At 38.9% G+C, this 21,237-nt stretch overlaps 1 protein-coding gene across 1 annotated transcript in view; it reads left to right on the plus strand.

Moving 5' to 3' along the window:
- The first annotated feature begins 1,771 nt into the window (after positions 1 to 1,771).
- The window catches only part of Clspn (claspin), a 36,974-nt gene continuing 17,508 nt past the window's right edge, over positions 1,772 to 21,237 (plus strand). The window contains exons 1-9 of the mRNA XM_046469028.2: positions 1,772 to 1,911; positions 6,290 to 6,395; positions 7,189 to 7,625; positions 10,019 to 10,180; positions 11,579 to 11,644; positions 11,969 to 12,041; positions 13,292 to 13,400; positions 13,579 to 14,156; positions 20,158 to 20,349. Of these exons, the coding sequence (XP_046324984.1) occupies positions 1,888 to 1,911; positions 6,290 to 6,395; positions 7,189 to 7,625; positions 10,019 to 10,180; positions 11,579 to 11,644; positions 11,969 to 12,041; positions 13,292 to 13,400; positions 13,579 to 14,156; positions 20,158 to 20,349 (1,747 nt within the window). The 5' untranslated portion in view covers positions 1,772 to 1,887. The remainder of the gene's footprint in view (positions 1,912 to 6,289; positions 6,396 to 7,188; positions 7,626 to 10,018; positions 10,181 to 11,578; positions 11,645 to 11,968; positions 12,042 to 13,291; positions 13,401 to 13,578; positions 14,157 to 20,157; positions 20,350 to 21,237) is intronic.

Below are 21,237 nucleotides of genomic sequence, written 5' to 3' on the forward strand. Positions count from 1 at the left end.
AAAATGGAAAGCATCATATTACTTACCTTACTGGCTTGTTTCATAGATTAAATAAGATAATGATTATAAAATGTGGCAACTTGTGTCTGACATGCATCTAATAAATATCAATCCTCCACATGATGAGGGGTGCTATAGATGTATAATTGAGAATCATCCATATAGAAATTAGTAGTAAAATGGATGAAAATACAAATAGACTAAGAAATGAGGATTAGATTATTATTTCTTTTTCTTCCTTTTTGGTTCTAAGAATTGAACCCAGGGCCTGATGCATACTAGGCAAGTGCTCTGCCACTGAGCTACATTCCCAGCCCAAGATCTTGATGAGTGCAGAAGTGGTTTGAGAGGTGGTAAAGAGGTGAAGAAATGAAGGTGAGGATAGGAGCTTTTTAACTGAACCCAGCCAAAAGTGGAAACTTGGAAGAGGAGGACTGTGGATACGGTGACCAACTGTCCTGGTATGCCTATGACTGAGGAGGTTCCCAGCGTTGTGGAACTTTCACTGGGAAAGTCCTGGACAAATTGAACCTAGTTGGTCATCCTACTATTGGATATGACCGTGGAGGTGAAGTGGGATGACAGATACTTTGATCTTTCTTTCCTCGTGCGCTCTGATCTTCACCTTACAGTATCTTGTAAAGTGCCTTAGAGTGGCCTGACCCAAAAGAAGACAGAGGGCAAGAGAGCTGAAGAGTCCTGAGAAGTCAGCCTTGCTTGGACACAGAAAGGTCACAAGAAAAAACAGAAATGACTCAGAAAGGCAAAAAAGAAAATAACCCACATAGTGGGCAAAACTGAGATTAGAATAAGCTAGGATAAATCTGACTCGGGCCGGTGTGATGGCCCACGCCTGCAATCCCAGAGGCTGGGGAGGCTGAGAGTTCTAAGAGAGTTCAAAGCCAGCTTCAACAAGGGGCGAGGCGCTAACTGGGAATGGGAAGTGGTTCAGTGGTCGAATGTCTCTGAATTCAATCCTCAGTACCAAAAAATTAAAAAAAAAAAAAAAAAAAATCTGGAGCCAGAGCTTTGATTTCCCTCTCACCCCAAGGCTTATTCAAAGGTGGGGAGTCCTCTAGGGGTGAGATGAGTGCTTTTCGAATCAACATCCTCGAATCAACTCTAAGTAAATTTATAAAGATCATCCAAGGATATTCTTTGGTATCTGAGAATCTTTTTTTTTTTTTAATATTTATTTATTTTTTTAGTTTTCAGTGGACACAACATCTTTGTTTGTATGTGGTGCTGAGGATCGAACCCGGGCCGCACGCATGCCAGGCTTGAGCCACATCCCCAGCCCGGTATCTGAGAATCTTGCAAAACTTTTTTAATGTACAAGGGCGAGTGCCTTGTAGAAGCAGCCGCCAACATTTAGCTGCTCCAAGGATGGTGGGGGCGGAGCTCGGTCTTCCTGCGATAACAGAACACCACTAGGTGTTCATTCCCAGTCTGCTTCTTGCCTGGAGTGCTCACCCCTCAATTTGCTTGGTGCGACCTGTCGAGCTACGGCAGGGGTCAAGTGTCAAAGACCACCACTCATAAGGTCCCTTGTTGCAGGGATAAAAGGGCTGGGCCGCCCGGACCGGCAGGAAACTCCTACCCTCGGTTCTACTAACAAGAACAGCCAGTACCCGCCAAACTACCCTAGTTTATAGTCGTAGGGCCGGCAGGAGGCGCTTCGTGATTGGTGGGACGAATGGGGGCGTGGCCTTGGACGAAACGCCTCCTCCGGATTGGTGCAAATCATCGAAGGTGGGGCATCCACTGCGGCTGGGCGCGAAAGCTCGAACGTCGCAGCCTGGCTGGAGACGGCGGGATCTGCTGTCCCCAGGCTGAGGGAACCGGGAACCGAATCATCCGGAACAGAACGCTGGAGAGGCCGGACTCATGGCGGGCGATGTGGGTTCTGAAGTGAGTTTACGCACAAGCCTCCCATCGGCCAGCGGAGGCGGCAAGCCGAGGGTCGTGGTGGGTTCAGGCGGGAGTGGCGCTGAGCTGGGGCGCGGGGCCCGGCGGACTACAGCTCCCGGCGGACTCCGCATCTTCTCGGCTCTGCCGGGTGGGCTCGCGGCCTCGCGTGGGGTCCGCAGCCGGCTTCCCGTGCTCGGTTGGCGGCGGTGCCCCTGGGGTCGATGGCGCGCGAGGGCCTCCGCCCAGCCCTCCTCAGCTTGTCCCCGCAGCCCACCCTTCCCCTTGGCGCCTTTCCTGCCGCGCGGGCTCCTCTTACCGCTCCCCGAAAGAGAGAAGGCCGGCTCCGCGGGATGCGGGGCGAGGCTCTGAGTAGACCGGAGAGCTTGTGGAAGTTCGGAACCGGGTCTGAACCGTATCTTGGAGGTAGTCGTGCGCCGGCCCCCAGCGTTTCCCGACAGGTCTCCGGACGCGGAAGTAACACTCCGCGGTCTTCGCTGGCGGCTGACTGCTCCCAGGCGTCTCTGGTCAAAGAAAGCATCTGTTTCCAGACCTGTGCGCTTTTCTGAGGTCGGGACTAGGGCCAGGCTCTCTCGCCTTGGGAGCAAAATTTGAAGGAGCTACGTAAAAATTCAGTGATCAAGTGAAGTTCATATTAATGCAGTATTTTAGAAAATCAGAAATTAATGCAAAAAGCCTATGATTTGATCTTGAACAAAAGGGCAAACTTTTTTTTTCCTTTTGGTACTGGAGGTTGAACCTAGGATTGCTTTATCGCTGAGCCACATCCCAGACCTTTTAACATTTTTTTTCTCCAAATATTTTGTTTTAGTTGTAGTAGGACACAACCTTTATTTTATTTTTATGTGGTGCTAGGTGAGCGCTCTACTGCTGAGTCACAACTCTAGCCCCATCTTTTTGAGACAGGGTCTCACTAAGTTGCTGAGGCTAGCCTTGAACTTGTGATCCTCCTGCCTCAGCCTCAGCCTCAGGCTCTGGGATTGCAGGCATGTGCCACCCCGCCTGGCAATATAGCAAACTTAAATAAAGACTCGACCTTACATGATTTTGTCTCACCTCATCCTAATCCAATAAAAACCTTGTTTCCAACAAAACTATTAGGAAAAGCAGGCAGCTGCAGGTGTAGCTAATCTGTTGTCCCAAGCTACTGGGGAGGCTGAGGCAGGAAGATCACATTTTGAGACCCTAACTTAAAATAAAAAATAAAAAGGGCTGATGGTGTAGCTCCATGATAGAGCATCCCTGGGTTCAATCCCCAGAACTGGAATAATTAAATAAATAGAATAAATGATTAAAAAAAAAAAAAGAATAAAGCAAGCAGTTAACTTCATGAGACATAGTTGGCTAGTTTAATTTTTTAATTATATATACATATATACATATTAAACATTTAAAAATTTTTTAAAAGTCTTCATTACTGAGTTTTTAAAGACCCCTCAGCTCACTCTTTTTTGGCACTGCTCTTTGAAGTTATTTGTACTGCTGCAAGTTGCCTACAGCAGATTTCCTTATTAAAAGTATCACTGTAGGGCTGGGGTTGTGGCTCAGAGTTAAAGTGCTCACCTACCATGTGTGAGGCACTGGGTTCCATCCTCAGCACCATATAAAAATAAAATAAAGATATTGTGTCCGCCTATATTAAAAAAAAAAAAAAGAGTGTCACTGTATGTTGAGCCATATGGTTACTTAAACTCAGTTTTCACATTTATAAACAGAACTAATAGTGTTACTGCTTTGGGTTGTTGGGAGGATCATCAGTATATACAGGATAATCCTTGGTGTTTCCTCATTATGTGTTTTCTGTGTTTATTATTTTAATAATTAGGTCAAGCATTCAAATCAATTTGATAGTTTTTTTGAGAAACCACTAGAGTAAGACCTTGTACTCAGTTACATTACAGATGTTAATCTGTTATTTTCCTTTTTATTAGTAAGTTGATTCAGAGCCCTGAGAACACCAAGGAAGGTAGATGACCTGGTATCTAGGGTCATCTTGGTCACTTACTGATCAAGTCCCTTACATTCCTCTCTTCCTTTATATTTTTGACTTTTATTTAAATTGCTTTATTTAGGAATTTTTAATCTCTATACACATAGAAAGCCATCATCTAATTTTGGCATATATCAAATAAAGTCTTGTTTCTACTAATTTTCCCCCCTCAGGGAATTATTTGTAAGAAATCCCAGACCTCATACTGTTTCATCCACAAATAAATATTTCAGTGTACATTTCTAAAAAATAAGAGCTTTCTGAAAAAGGATAGCCAAAATATTACCACACCAAAAAAACATCTAGTCAGTGTTTTGACTAATACATATATGTTTAGTTTTTGAGTTAGGATCCCAACAAAAGTCTACATATTGCAGGAGCTAAAATATATTTCTTAGCCAGATGTGGTGGTGCCTGTAATCCAGCATCTTGAGGCTGAGGCAGGAGGATCAATGAGTTCAAAGCCAGCCTCAGCAACTTAGTGAGGTCCTAAGCAATTCAGCGAGGCCCTGTCTTTAAATAAAGTTTAAAAAAAAAGGACTGGGGATGTGGCTCAGTGGTTAAGCCCCCCTGGGTTCAATCCCTAGTACCGCCCCCCCAAATATATACATTGTGTGTGTATATATATATGTAGATATAGTATATTTCATGTAAACTCATTAATCTATAGGTCCCACCTCTTTTTTCCTTTTTTTTTTTTTTTTTTTTAAGTGCTGGGATCCAACTCAGGGCACCAGGCATGCTGGCAAATGATCTACTACTGAATAATACTCCCCAGCTTCTATTGTTAAAGAAACCACCTAGTTAGTCCTGTAGAATTTCCCACACCTAGATTGCATATCTCTCTCTCTCTCTCTCTCTCTTTCTCTCTCTCCCTCCCCCTCTCTCTTTCTCTCTCTCTCTCTTTTTGGTACCAGGGGCGCTTAACCACTGAGCTAAGTCCCCAGCCCTTTTGTTATTTTTAGTTGTTGATCAACCTTTATTTATTTATATGCCATGCTTAGACTTGAACCCAGTGCCTCACACATGCTAGGTAACTGAACTACAGCCCTAGCCCCTGAGCCCTTTTTTTATATTTTATTTTGAGACAGGGTCTCACTAAGTTGCTGAGACTAGTTTTGAACTCAATCCTCCTGCTTCAGCCTCCCAAGCTGCTGGGATTACAGGTTTGCACCACTGTGCCCAGATTAGATTACATATCTGTAGTGTATTTGTTTCCTCTATTTTCTGTAAATGGACAATAGTTCCAGAGACTGAATCAGATTCAGACCTGATTGTTCTGACAAGAATGCTTCATAGATGGTGTTGTACTTCTATTAGGCTTTATATAAGGTCTGATTGTTTCTGTTTTGGTAATGTTCGCAGCCATTAATGATCATTTTCTAGGTTTGTTATTTAATCAAGGGTTGCTAAAACTGTGACAGTCTGTCAATTCTTTATTGATTAACTAGGCATATTCTCAGAAGAAAAACTTCCTTCATTATTTATTTATTTATTTATTTAGTGGTACTGGGGTTGAACTTAGAGGCCCTCTACTACTGAGCCATGCCCCTAACCCTTTTATTTAGGGTCTTACTAAGGTGCTAAGGCTGGCCTCAAATTGTGATCCACCATGCCCAGCTAAAACTTCCCTTATCAATCATTTGGATATATTGAGGAACAGTTCACATAGAAAAAACATAATAAATGTTTGATTCTTTTCATTTATTTACTGTTACTCAGGGTTGGTTCTGTTAGTATCCTTCGGAGGTGCACAATGAATTACTTTCTGCCCAGTTTTTTAATTAAAAAAAAATAATTGCGGGGGGGATACTGGGAGTTGAACTCAGGGGTACTCAGCTACTGAGCCATAACCCCAGACCTATTTTGTATTTTATTTAGAGACAGGATCCCACCGAGTCATTTAGTGCCTTGCTTTTGCTGAGGCTGGCTTTGAACTCTCAATCCTCTTGTTTCAGCCTCCTAAGCTGCTGGGATTATAGGCATGCACCACGGCACCTAATTTATCCAGTAATTTTAAAGGTGTATAATGAATTTTGGTTTTTGTCTTAATCAAATGATTGTATTGGTTCTTTCCTTATTTCAATGTGACGATCCTGTGTTGATGTATTTATCAGTATGTTCTCTGTGTGTGTGTGTGTGTGTGTGTGTGTGTATGGGTGGGTGGGTGTGTGGGTGTGTTTTGAGATGGGGTCTTGCTGTGTTGCTTAGGCTGGTCTTGAACTCCTTGAATCCGTGGGACCTTCCTTCCTACCTCAGTCTCCTGAATAGCTAGAACTACAGGCACACGCCATTGTGCCCAGCTCTTGGTATGTACTTGGACCTTTCAGTCACCTCCTAGTTAATGCAAAGCTTGTTTTCATTTTTTAGGTTCATTTAGAAATTAATGATCTAAAACTCATTTCACAAGAAGCAGACAGTCCTTCTGACAGTGGACAAGGCAGCTGTGAAACAACTAGGTCCTTGAGTGAAAAAGGTTTGTAATATTTAGTACTTTAATTTTAGGAATAGAGTGTGGGAGCCTGGGTTATAATGGATTATATTAACTTCGTTATTGTCTTGACTTATTGAATTATTACTTATTAAGTTATTAATAAATCAGTTATTAATAATTAATAAGTCAATTATTACCATGTCTGTTGTTTATTATAAAAGCAAAATAATAAATAATAGTGCTTATGTCTTTTTGAAAATATTCCTTTTTGTTATATTGCTGAATTTGTAAAATATCCAGTAGCTATCACACTGCCTGGTTAAATGCATTTATCCTTTAATAAAAGTATTTTTAACAAGTACCAGAAGGATTAGAACAATTTTACACATTGTAAATATATATAATTACATTTTTCAGCCAGAGGCATTTCTCTTTAGAAAATGTTTTTCAAAATATATTTTTAGATATGCTTTGCTACAATATGTTCTTAATGATAGTTATATAATTTCACAAGGAGATATATCACTTGTATAATTGAATATATTTTTGAGTGTAGTGGGACTAAGAGGAAGGTCAATTACTTGTATACTTTTCTTTTTTCAGCACTTGGAATCGTACCCATGGACACTGTACCACTGAGCTACATCCCTAGACCTTTTTAAAGAAAATTTTTTTTTTTTTAATTTTTTATTTTGAGGTAGGGTCTTGTTAAATTGCTAAGGCTGACCTTGAACGAGATCCTCCTACCTCAGTCTTCCCTTGTTGCTGGTGTTATAGACATGTACCACCAACCCTAGCTGGTTGTATACCTTTAAAAATATTGTTTTTCTTTCAGATTCAGATGAAGAAATATTTGTGAGTAAGAAATTGAAAAGCAAGAAGGTGCTACAAGACAGTGATTCTGAAACAGAATACACAAATGTCTCTCCAGAAAAAACTACCTATGACAGTGCTGAGGAAAATAAAGAGAATTTATATGCTGGAAAAATTAAAAGGGTTTACAAAACTGTGGCAGACAGTGATGAAAGTGATATGGAGGAGTCTTCGTATCAGGAAACTCTTGAAACCCAGGTGACATCTTGCTTAGAACTGAGTCTCCAATCTGGAAACTCTATAGAACTTACCATCGGTAGAAAGATTTCCAAAAAGCCCATATGTGATAAAGAAGTAACAGAAGGAAAAACAAAAATAAAATCAAAGAGAAGACTTGAGAAAGAGGAGAGAAAGATGGAAAAAATTAGACGGCTAAAAAGAAAGGAAATAAAAAATAAGGTATATTATTTTATTTTAAAACTCTGATGTAGTCTTTTCAAGGTTATTTTTAAGACATTTTTGTTTTTAATTGACACATAGTAATTGGACATAATTGTGGAATACCATGTGGTATTTTCATACATGTTTACAGTGTATAATGATCAGAGCAAGTGTTCTACCTCTGAGCTATGACCCCAGTCCCCCCAGGCCCTTTTATTTTTTATTTGAGACAGTCTCACTAAATTGTGAAGTCTGGCTTTGAACTTGTGATCCTACTGCCTCATCCTCCCAAGCTGCTGGGATTACAGGCATGTGCCACCATGGCCAGCATATCATCTTCAATATGTAGCATTTCTTTGTGTTAGGAACATTAAAAATCCTCTCCATAATTTATTTTGAAATATTCAATTAATAGTCACCCATAAATGTCCTATCTTCACTGATCTCCCACACCCTTCCCAGGTGCTGGGTAACACTATTCTAAGTTGGTGCAAATGACAGAATTTTATCTTTTTTATGGTTAAATAATGCCGTTGTGGATATATGCCATATATATGTATATTGTATGTATGTCGGGTACTGAGGATTGAACCCAGGGCCTCATCATACTAGGCAAGTACCCCATGACTGAAATATACCCACAACACTTTTTATTTCGTTTTGAAATAGGGTCTCACTAAGTTGCCCAGTCTGGTCTTGAATTTGTGATCCTCCTGCCTCAGCCTCCTGAGTAGCTGGTATTACAGGCATGTACCATTTCACCCAGCTACCATTTTCTTATCTATTCATTGAGATACTTTTTTCCTTTTGTTGTGGTGGGGATTAAACCCAAGGCTACCTCACACATTCTAGGCAAGTGCTCTATCACTAGCCTAAGATATACATTAGAGAGTCATTTGCTTTTTCTCACATAGAATAATGTTTTAGAAAAAATGGCTTTCAGTTATTAGGGTAGTTTCTGCACTCAGCATATAGCTTTGAATCGACTGCTTTGCATAGAGACTAATAGGATATGTGTTTTATTTATTCATTTATTTATATATTGGTACCAGGGATTGAACCCAGGGATACTTAACCACTGAGTTAAATCCCCTTCTCCCCCTTCTTTTTTAATATATTTTTTTAGTTGTCAGTGGACCTTTATTTTATTTTATTTATATGCAGTGATAAGAATTGAACCCAGTGCCTCACACATGCTAGGCAAGTTCTCTACCTCTGAGCTATGACCTCAGTTTTCCCACGCCTTTTATTTTTTATTTGAGACAGAGTCTCACTAAATTCGAAGTTTGGCTTTGAACTTGTGATTCTACTGCCTAATCCTCCTAAGCTGCTGGGATTATAGGTATGTGCCACCATGGCCAGCAGGATACACGTTTTACTTACTGTTGTGGATATGTAGAGGATGCTTACAAATAAACAAGTTTCTGATTTTCTTTGTGAGGACCTGAAGTAATTCATCCCTCATACCCCCAGTACTGGGAATTGTACCAGTGGGTGCTCCTACACTGAGTTATAGCCCCCAATCCTTTTATTTTGAGACAATCTCTTGCTAAATTGCCTGGACTGGCTTTGAAATGGGGATCTTCCTGCCTCAGCTCCCTGAGTTGCTGGGATTCTAGGTGTGTACTACCATACCCTACCTTTTTTTTTTTTTTTTCTGTTGTACTGGGGAGTGAATCCAGGGCTGCTTAACCACTGAGCCACATCCCCATCCATTTTTTTTTGTATTTAGAGACAGGGTCTCACTGAGTTGTAGTGCCTTGCCATAGCTGAGGCTAGCTTTGAACTCGGGATCCTCCTGCCTTAGCCTCCTGAGCCATTGGGATTATAAGTGTGCGCACCATGCCTGGCCCTTTTTGTTTTGACAAGACCTCTACATTATGGAGGCTGGCCTTCAGTTTGTGATCTTTTTGCCTCAGCATGCCTGGCTGAAACGAGGATTTTTTTAAAAAATAGTTTTTAGTTGTAGATGGACACAATACCTTTATTTTTATTTATCTATTTTTATGTGGTGCTGAGGATCGAACCCAGTGCCTCACACATGCCAGGCAAGTGCTCTACCACTGAGCTACACCCCAGCCCAGGAGGATTTTTTAATGCATCCCTCAACCAAAGTTTGTTTGCTAACTAGAAAAATCATCCTTATGTTTTGTAATAAGTCAATAAGTAATTAGTTGACATTTCAAAAAATATTTATTTATTAAGTTAATTTTGAGAAATTATATAAAAAACTCACAGCTTGGACTTCAAAGGATATCTGGGTTCAGATCCAGTAAGAAGGTTCTAGAAGCTGTGTATTTGTCTGTTGATGAAAGCTGGGCTTTTTCTGCTTGATCCAAATTACCATATATGTTGTGAAATGTTGGATTTTAAAATGATTGAATTATGTTTTTTCTTTATGCATTACCCAGGAAAATGATATAGAACATTCATTTAATGACAGTGGCTGTCTTCTTGCCGATAAAGACCTTTTTGAAACGGGTTTGGAGGAGGAAAATAACTCTCCACTGGAAGATGAAGAGTCATTAGAATCAATAAGGGCAGCTGTGAAAAACAAAGTAAAAAATCACAAGGCAAGTAAAACATGGTTACAGTAAGTTCTAACCAACTACTTCTAACATTTACTTTTTTTTTTTTTGAGAATTTTTTAATATATATATTTTAGTTTTCAGTGGACACAACATCTTTATTTATTTTTATGTGGTGCTGAGGATCGAACCCAGTGCCCCGCGCATGCCAGGCCAGCGCGCTACCGCTTGAGCCACATCCCCAGCCCTACTTTATTTTTTTGATTTCCAGTTGTGATTTACTTTCTCTCTTTCTTTCTTTCTTTTCTGGAGATTGAACCCAGGGGCACTTTACTACTTAGTCACATCCCCATCCCTTTTTATTTTTTATTTTGAGCAGGGTCTTGTTAAATTGCTTAGGGCCTCACTAAGTTGCTGAGGCTGGCTTTGAACCTTCGATCCTCCTCCTCAGCCTCCTGAGTTGCTGGGATTATAGGTATATACAACCATGCTCAGCTTTACTTTTTTTTTTAAATGAAGAAAATCACGTGTTGATGGGTTTCAGTTTTTTAGCTGTTAATTTTGGAAAACTGCAGTACAAATTATGTGCTAAATTGTTTGGTTATTACCCTTGTAGGAATGTTGAAGGAAGGCATGGGGATGTAGCTCAGTGGTAGATACTTGCCAAGTTTGCATGGAGTCCTGGGTTCTTTGATCCCCAGTATCATATACACAAAGCATAACTGCTCTTCGTAGGATTTTATTAGCTCTCTATAAATCATTGCCCCTCTTGAGAGATTTATGTAAGCAATGGTATAAGAAATGAGGATCCAAATTCCATTTGAAATATCTAATTTGTGCTCTGTATAGTGTTATATGTATGTAATCCCAGCTACTCCAGAGGCTGAGGCAGGAGGATTGCAAGTTCAAGGCTAGCGTGGGCAATTTAGCAAGAGTCTGTCTTAAAATAAAAAATGAAAGGGGCTTGGAATATAGCTCAGTGGTACAGTGTCCCTGGGTTCAATCCCCAGTACTGGGGGAAGGAGACGTAATTTGTTTTCTAAGCATAATTGGATGCTGTATGTTTAAAATTTTCTATTTGATAGAGAATAAAAATAAAATTTTCTATTTGAGATTTATTATTAATGTAGCATAATGTAGTAAAAACATCCTCTGAGGTTTTTTTTTGCAAGGGGTACTAGAGATTGAATTCATGGACACTTAAACTCTGAACCACAATCCCAGCCCTTTTTATTTTTTTATTTTGAGATAGGGCCTCTCTAGCTTGCTTAGGGCTCACTAATTTGCTAAGGCTGCCTTTGAACTTATGATTCTCCTGCCTCAGCCTCATGAGCTGCTGGGATTACAGGTGTGTGTCACCATGCCCAGCTTGGGTTTAGTTTTTATTCTCACATTTAAAAATGAAGTTAAAATCTTTTAAATGAATTTTAAAATCTTTTTCAGAAAAAGGAAGCATCTTTAGACTTGCAACAAGAAGAGAGTGAGTTATCAAAAGGCATCATGAAGAAGGTAAAGTAGAGTCCTGTGTAGAAATTACATTGATCTCTTTCCACAGGAGATTGTGGGTTTCTCAAAGATAAATATTTTATCTTGTCTGTCCTATTTTCCTGATATTCAGCGTATTGCTATGTACATAGTAGGAACACAAATATGGATTGGATTGAATTAATATTCTGAGACTTGTAAATAAATGTGCTCCTTGAGTTTATATTGTATTATTAGTGCTTACTGTTCCTTCTCCTTTTTTCTTGGAGAGAACAAACTCTAGAAGAATGAATAGCTGTCTTTCTGGACAACACCATTAATATAGTCTTACTTTTTGTTTTCTTTAAGGAAAGAAAGGCAGCCAAGTTAAGTAAGGAAGCATTAAAAAAACTGCATAGTGAGACTCAGCGCCTTATTCGAGGTAATGCAAACTACTAGGGTGAAGTTTAAGGAAAAATTACAATTTTTTTGTAAGTTCAACTGGATGTCAGGGTTGTTGTTTTTTTTTTGTTTGTTTTCTTTTCCCCACTCATAATATGAACTCAGATAATTATATCAAGTTTAGAATTGATCTTCATGAGTAGCCATCGTTCTAAAGCCTTTAGAACATTAATGTAAACTGAGAAAACTTCTAAAATTATAATGGAGGTAAGGAAGAAACTTTTTAATATAAAAAGGTCACTTTGGGGGCTGAGGTTGTGGCTCAGTAGTAGAGCACTTGCTTAGCATGTGCGAGGCACTAGGTTTGATCCTCAGTACCACATAAAAGTGAATACATTTTTTTTAAAAGTATCTTTTAAAAAAAAAAAGTCACTTTGTTATGCCTTTTATCTGGTTGAACATCAGTGCTCTTTAAAATCCTGTTCTTTCAAGTACAAATGCTTGTGTTTACAGAGTATTTACAGTTTCAGTCTTATCCCTATATTTTGAGGCCCAGTGGCTGTCTGGTTGCAATAGTGATCAAAGATAATGACACAACAAAAAGGAAAGCCCTGCTTGGACCTGTCCTCCACTTCCCTTGGAGTGCTTTAAAGACAGCCTGGCCTTCATTGTAATAAATGGATCTTGATTAACAAATGACTAGGTCACTGTTTTCTATGGGGACCAGTTAGAACTTGGCAGTTTTGGCTGCTGCCTATATATTCTATGTTCTGAAAATTTCTTTGAATAATGACTTGCAACAAAAGGCTGAGACAATACCAGGAAAAAACTTTTTAATGGTTGTCTATGCATTGATTACATCTGGATCCCTGTAGCAGGATTTTTTGTTTTGTTTTTTAATACAAGGACTTGCTTTGTTACTTAAGCTTCTGGGCTCAAGCAATACCCCAGATGTCCTCCTGAGGAGCTGGGACTATGCCCTGCACTCAGCTTAGAAGATTTTCAAATATATAAAATTTTAGGCCCCACAAAGATTCTGATTCAATAAGTTATCGGAGCTAAGAATCTGTATTTCTTAAAAACTTCCAGGATTGTTTTGATTATAGTTAAACTTAAAAGCCACTGGTCTTCAAGGAGCTCTTTTGTAGTCAGCTCCTGCCTATGTTAGAGGCAGGATTTTTTTTTCTATTTCTGGTGATAGATTTGGTTCTAGTGTTTTGTTAACTGAATATGAAGTTACATTTCAGAATATACAGTGTATATATTTGCTTGTTCTGTTCCATTTTCTAGAATCTGCACTTAATCTTCCGTATCATATGCCTGAGAATAAAACTATTCATGATTTCTTCAAACGTAAACCCAGGCCCACCTGCCAGGGAAATGCCATGGCACTTCTGAAGTAAGAGCCCTCTTTTCTTGTTGATTATGTTCTTCATGAACACTCAGTTTTGTGGCAAATATCTGGTGTAAAAAGTTCGGATTCCCCACTCTCTTTAAGCTGATTTAACTTATTATATTCTAAGGGATGGGAATGTTTTAAGGTAATTTTAAATTCCAGCTCTTTTTCCCTTCTCTAGGTCATCAAAGTATCAGCCAAGCCATCACAAAGAAATTATAGACACTACAAATATAACTGAAATGAATGGTGACCACCATAGCAAAGATTCTGAGCACACAACTGGTGCAGAATATGAAAGAGAAATTAATGCATTTACTGTGGTTTCAAAAGAACCTGAAATCACTACTCGGTCAGATGAAGCTTGCAGTAAAGATCTGATAAGAAGTGAAGAAGTAGCAGTTCTGGAGAAAAAGAAGCAGAGTGATGCTAAATCTTCACCTGGGGACAGCTCAGTGTCACAGGAGGAAAGCAGCCTCCTTAGGAACAAGGCCAGTGAGGAGTATCAGATTGGAGGGCTAGTGGCATCTGAATCTCATGCCCTGGAGGGAGTAGATGACCTGAAACAGACTGAAGAAATAGAAGAGAAAGTGGAAGAACCCATGCAGCAAACTAAATCGGCAGTTGTGCCACCTGAAAAAGTTCGAAAATTCACTCTGGATAGACTTAAGCAATTAGGAGTAGATGTTTCCATTAAACCACGGCTGGGTGCTGATGAAGATTCCTTTGTGATACTTGATGAACCTGGAACCAACAGAGGTAATGTTTTAAATTGTGGGGAGTTGCCTTGAAGTGACACTTACCTTGGCAGCTTTCTATTTTTTGCCTCTGTGGAGGACAGGGAATGAAGGAAAAGCCAATAATTACACATGATCTTATTCTACAGAGGTAAAAGATAGGGAGAGAATTCCACTTAGATAAATTCAGTGGAATATCAGAATGTTTTAAACCTTTAAAATGGAAGTCTGTGTTTTGGAATTTAAGAATTTTTTGTAGCCTTTGCAATCTGAATGCCTAAATTTTTCTATGATCCTGTATCCTTCAAATGTAAACCCAGGCTCACTGGCCAGGGAAATGCCCTGGCATTTCTGAATTAAGAACCTCTTTTCCTTATTCTTAAGTCATTCATAAAAACATTTTTCAGTTTTTTACAATGAAAGAGAAACATTTTGGTTCACTTAAATTGTCTGTCAAACTGAATTTTTTTTTTCTACTCATTCAACAAATATCTACCACCTGCAAGATGCTGTTGAGCAAAGCAATTTACCCCGACACTTATCTTACACTTGAGATGCATACATAGTCTAGCATCAGAGATAAGAAGTACTCAAAAAAACAGTAATACAAGGGAGAAAGTTGTGACATCTTTCATAATGAACCTGTAAGTTGTCCCTTGGTATTGGAAGGGAATTGATTTTTCCCATCCCCAACCAAGGATATCCAAATCTGCCAATGCTCGAGTCTTGTAAATAAAATTACATATTTGCATCTAACCTATGACATGGTTCCCAAGTACTTTAAATCATCTCTAGATTATTTGTGATAATATATAAATGCTCTGTAAATAGTTGTATTGTTTAGGGAATAAGAACAAGAAAAAGTTTATACATGGTTAGTACAGATGCAATTTTCAAGTTTTTTCGAGCAGAGCTTGGTTGAATCTGCAGATCCAGAAAGAACCTCTGGATATATAGAGCTATCATCAATAATTGGAAAAAATTAAATAACACAAAGAAAAGGGAAAAGTATTCTTAAATTCCAAAACACAGACTTCCATTTTAAAGGTTTAAAACATTCTGATATTCCACTGAATTTATCTAAGTGGAATTCTCTCCCTATCTTTTACCTCTGTAGAATAAGATCATGTGTAATTATTGGCTTTTCCTTCATTCCCTGTCCTCCACAGAGGCAAGTATTCCATAAAATGCTATGGAAATTCAGAGGAGGGATGAGTTTCTTCCAAGGGTGGTTAAAGGAAGGCTTGGGGAGTAGGCAGATGTAACTACTTGTTCCCTGCCTTCCCTTTATAGTATGAGTTGGAAATCTCCTGCCTTGTGCTCTTTTTTATCCCTAGTGTTTTCTTAGTGGAAGAGACATTGTAGGCATTTGTACTTATTGAACAGATGAATGATCCCTTCCACACTGAATTTGGGTATTACCACAAATTGAGTTGGGTGTTCCCTCCTCTGTGTTGAGGCAGCATGACATAGTGGTTGTAGGTTTAGACTATAGTAAAACCAGGGTTTGAATATGGTTTATACTAGGAATTGTTCAACCTTAGATATGCTTATTTAATCTTTCCAATCCATCTTTTAAAAAAAAAAAATGAAATAAGAGGTATATGCCTCATGTGCTATAGTAATTTTTATTGACATAATTCAAATGGATAGCATAAAGAACCACTCAAATAGTGGTTACTGCTTCAAATTATTTACACTAAGACCCTCCTTGATTAAACAGATTTTTGTTGATAGGTGCTGTGTCAGCCACTATGTCTGCTGTGTAAAATATGCTCAGTGAGTCTTTGTTGGTTGGATGGACTTGGTAGAGTTAGAGAGAAGGACATTCTTGGAAAGGAAAGAAAGGGTTCCTCATGGTGCATATTGGGAGGAGGTGAAAGTCAGTTTGGTTGGAGCTGGAGATGTGGAGGGGTTATGTAACAGAATTAGCTTAACTTCATTAGAAGCTTGAATATGAGCTGCTTCCCAGAACATTAATGGAAAAACATGGGACTAGAAGTTATCAGTTCTAGAATAAGAAAAGTAGACCAATAATTTCTTGTTACTTTATGAGACACGGCTAAATTTTGTTATGTGAGATTAAAAGTTACCTAAACTGTTTTGGACTGAAAGAAAAGACTTTTTTTGTACCTACTCTATTTCGTACCTTTTTTTATATGTGAGGTACTGGGGATTGAACCCAAGGCCTTGTATGCTAAGCTATATCCCCAGCTCTCCTGGGGATATTTTATTTTATTTTGAGACAGGGTCTCCTTAGGTTGTCAAGGCCAGCCTGAACCTTGTCATTCTCCTGTCTCTACCTCTTGAGTAGCTGAGATTGTAGATACACACTGCTATGTCTAACTACCATAATAAGAGGTTTTTGTTTTTGTTTTTGTACCAGGGATTGAACTCGGGGACACTTAACCACTGAGCCACATCCCCAGACCATTTTTTATTTTTTATTTTGAGACAGGGTCTCGCTAAGTTGCTGAGGCTTCCCTTGAACTTATGATCTTCTTGCCTCAACCTCCAAGTTGTTAGAATTACAGGCATGTGCCACCATACCCAGGAACAGAAGACTTATTAGTTATGTTTCTTAATTTTCATAGCCTCAGGTATTATTTTGCAAGATGAAGAAGCAGGCTCAAAGAGGTTGAATAATTTTTCTAGCACTATACTTGGCTTGTTTAAGAACCTAGCACAATGCCTGCCACATATTGGACACTTATTTTTAACTCAAAATATGTTTTCCTTTAGAAATAATTGACATGGGGGCTGAGGATGTGGCTCAGCAGTAGTGCTCTTGCCTGGCATGCACGATGCCTTATGTGTGATCCCTAGCACCACAAAAAGAAAGAAAATTGAAATTGATGTGAGCTGGGCATAGTGGTGAACCCCTGTAATCTCAGCGACTCAGGAGGCTGAGACAGGAAGATCACAAGTTCAAGACCAGCCTCAGAAATTTAGCAAGGCTATAAGCAACTTAGTGAGACCCTGTCTCAAAATAAAAAATAGAAAGGGCTAGGGTTGGGGTAAAGCAGTTAAGTGCCTGCCCCTGGGTTAAATCCGTGGTACCAAAAGAAAAAAGAAATTGACATGCAAACTGGTTTCTACTTGAGGCTTTTCCATGATATTCTGTATATGAAGTTAAAACCATCATTCATTTATTCATGCAATAAGTTGCAATAAGCTTTTTCTTATTTAGCACTATGTTGGGTACTGTGTATGCAAGTAAGACATAGTTCCTACTTTCAAGGAAATTAAAGTGTAGTAGGAGTGATAGGTACTAGGTAAACAGACTATTAGAATCCTAAATGGTAAGTACTATGACAAAGGTATGCCTTTGTGAAGGTAAGCCTAGAAGAAGTGTAGCATACTTGGATTAGGTAGTCAGGGGAGCTTCTGAAAGGAGTGAAGTCCTGAAAACTGAGGAGATACTAAGGCAGAGAGGGATAGCTTTTTTGGTGGAGAGGACAGAATTGCAAAAGACAGATATAATAGAAATAGACAGATATAATAGAAAGCACTGAAAGTTCTGGCTGGTAAAAATGACAGTTTCAAGGGGATTGGTGACTAGAGCCTAGATCCTGCAGGACTTTTAGGCCATGCTAGGAGTGTGGATTTTTTAGCCTTTTCTTAGTGGGGGACCATTGAATAGTTTTTAGCATGGGAAAGGACCCAATCAGATATGCATTTGAGGAAATTAAATCAGGTAACTGGTGTGGAAGACACATTGGAAGGGGTTTAGAGCAGAAACATTAGAATCAACTATTTCTTTTTTTTTTTTTAAGAGAGAGAGAGAATTTTTTAATATTTATTTTTTAGTTTTCGGTGGACACAATATCCTTATTTTATTTTTATGTGGTACTGAGGATCGAACCCAGCACCCCGCGCATGCCAGGCGAGCACATTACTGCTTGAGCCACATCCCCAGTCCTAGAATCAACAATTTCTTTCCTCATATGGAGTAAGGTTTCCATGGGAAAATGCAGTAAGTTCAAACTTTGTGGCGTGTGAAACATTACTTATGTGTCTTACAATAGCCTAGGGGGTAATTTCTGTTTCTAATTCCTCTACTCTCTGGACAGAACAATGGAAATAAGAATTCTAGACCAAGTTCCTGGTATAGTCTTGATCTGGAGCAGAGATATTTCACTTGAAGAAGAGATGAGAGGTTCTAGGAAAAAATTGATGGAGGGAGAGGGGTTTGAACCTGGCTTTTAGGATGAGGAAGGTGATTAAGTCTTAAAATAAAGGGTAAAGGAAGCAGTTGCTGTAGTGGATTGAGAGATGAAAAGCCTTGAGGCTGTTCACTTTCTCTAGTTATAAATGAAAATAACTTCTGCCTCATTATTTTAGGTCCTGAGTAATCTTCCTGCTCACCCATTTCTTTTGTTCTATTGGCATCAGTAATGATCTGCCTATTTTCTGCTCCCTTTCCACTGCGGCCACCTGTTGGTTCCAACTTTACTGATCACTTCAAAACAGGAGACAGACTTACTACTTCTCTCCCTTTTCTTTTGTTTGTAATGTAAACATACCATTCTTTGGAGTTAGGTTTTGCTGCTAATAATGTTAGGGACTCAGGATAAAAATATAGATACCAATCACTAAACTACTAAAGTGATTTGAGTACATTTTAAAATTTTAACCAGCCATGTGCAATGATCCATGCCTGTAATTGCAGTTACTTAGTAGACTGAGACTGAGGCAGGAAGATTTTAAATTCTTGAAGTTGTCAGCCTACTGAGACCCTGCCTTAAAGTAAAAAGGACTGGAGATGAAGCTTACTGCAGAGTACTTGGCTAGCATGTGTGAGGTCCTGGATTCTGTTCCCAATATCACCTCCCACCAAAAATATTTAATAATAATTAACCAAACTTTGAAGTCTTAAGTCATTACCATGAAAGAGAGAAACCCACATGAAAATGTCCAATGTCCCTCATCCCCAAAAGGAGCTTTTTTTTTTTCCTTTATGATATCTTTATAACTGCCAGATCTTACCAGCTAGCGCTCTCAGTACAGACCCCAAATTCCACAGTGGTATAAAGTGTTCAGCAGAGTGAGTATAGGAATGGTGCTAGGTAGCAGCGGTTGGCTGAGGGAAAAAGGAGAAGAAAATTGTAAGAATAGCAACAAGGAAGAGAATAAAGGCTCTATTGTGCTAGAGCACTGAGCTTGCTGCACCCATTTATATATCAGTTGGGTGTGTGATACAGAGGCCACCAGTAAGTGGAATAGTTATAGCAGTCCATTACTTACTTTCTGATTGTGCCACTTGTGTGTACTAGTTTAACCAAGAAAACCCCTTTTTTTCCTAGCCCGCTACTGAGTTATATCAATGACTAGATTGTCATTTTCTCCCCCTGCCTTTTTTTTGACATTGCTCATATGTAGTCAGATTGCCAATAGTGAAATGTTCAAAGTAGGGAATTGAAGAAATAAGATGAAATTGGGCACAGTGGTACACACCTGTGATCCCAGTGACTTGGGAGGCTGAGGCAGGAGGATTGCAAGTTCAAGGCCAACCTCAGCAATTTAGCAAGTGCCTGCCCCTGGGTTAAGACCTTTAGTAACTTAGTGAGACCTTGTCTCAAATTTAATAAATAAATAAATGAGGGGCTATGGATATAGATCAGTAATAGAGTACCTCTAGGTTCAATCCCCAGTATGGGGAAAAAAAAGAAAAAGAGAGAGAGAGAGAGAAAAGAATAAAAGAAAGAAAAAAGATGGAAAGTTAAGAATTCGATATTTCTTTCTATCAGCTTAATACTTATAAGAAGAATTGCTATATATTTAGAACTTGTAAGCAGTTGTAAATTTCTATCTTAAAAATCTCATTTTTGAAATATTGAGGAAGGATGTTAAGTTGTATGAATTTGATGCAGGTGTTAGCAACAAAGGGGTTTCTCTTTGTGTGTATGATTTTTTTCTTTAACACTGTAGAGCAAAAGACTTACTTATAATTCTTAATAGGAATCTTGAAGGAAAGAGCTTGAACATGGCAAACTGACCGACTTATTTGCATTTGGGTTTAGAACTGGAAGCCTTAAAGCAGCGTTTCTGGAAGCATGTTAATCCAACAACCAAGCCCAGGGCTGGCCAAACAGTGAAAGTGAACATCATAGTGAAAGACTTGAGTACTGATGGAAGGGAAGAGCTAAAGGCAGATGTGGTACCTGTGACTTTGGCAGCTGAGAAACTGAATGGAGCAAGCCACACAAAACCAGGTATTTTGAGTTTTCATAGCTATTGAAGATCCTATAATGAAAGGTTATAGAATCTTTTTCCTTGGAGACTTTGGAGATTGGATAGCAATATCTCAGTAGGATTCATATACAGCACATCTAGAAGTGTGGGGTGAGAAAATGACTTTATTTCTTAAACTAGCATTTGTCAAAAGCTTATTGCTGAGCATGTTAGCACACACCTGTAATCCCAGCTACTCAGGAGAGTGAAGCAGAGGATTGCAAGTTTAAGGCCAGTCTCAACAATTTAATGAGATCCTATCTCAAAATAAAAATAAAAAGGGCTGGGATGTACCTTAGTGGTAGAGTACCTTTGGTTCAATACCAATATTTAAAAAAGAAAAAAGAAAGAAGGAAAGAAATATTCACTATACAAAAATAAAAACATAGAGGGGGCTAGGGCTGTAGCTCAGTGGTAGATTGCTTGCCTTGCATGTGTAAGGCACTGGGTATGATCCTCAGCACGACATATAAATAACTAAATAGATAGATAGACAGATAGTAGATAGATAGATAGATAATGTATTTTGTCCATGTGCAACTAAAAAAATAAAAATAAAAAAGATTTGTAATTTATTTAAAAAATAAATACATAGAAAGGATAAACAAGAAAAGTAATCTTCTATCAGATACAAATTCTATAACTATATTGTTTATCTGTCCATTAAACTCATTTCTTTTCATATATGTGTGTGTTGAAAACAAACAATTCCCAGCCCCACCAAGAAAAAAGAAAACAGGAACACCAATAGTAGGCTGGAGATGTAACTCAGTGGTAGAATGCTTGCCTAGCAGGTACAAGGCTAAAGGTTTGATTCCCAGCACTGGGAAAAAAGTAAATAAATAAAAAGGAAACAAACAAATGAACTA

The sequence above is a fragment of the Marmota monax genome, unplaced genomic scaffold (assembly GCF_021218885.2).
Source record: "Marmota monax isolate L192 unplaced genomic scaffold, Marmota_monax_Labrador192_F-V1.1 WCK01_AAM20220418_F8-fsc00008, whole genome shotgun sequence".
NCBI classification, from domain to species: domain Eukaryota; kingdom Metazoa; phylum Chordata; class Mammalia; order Rodentia; family Sciuridae; genus Marmota; species Marmota monax.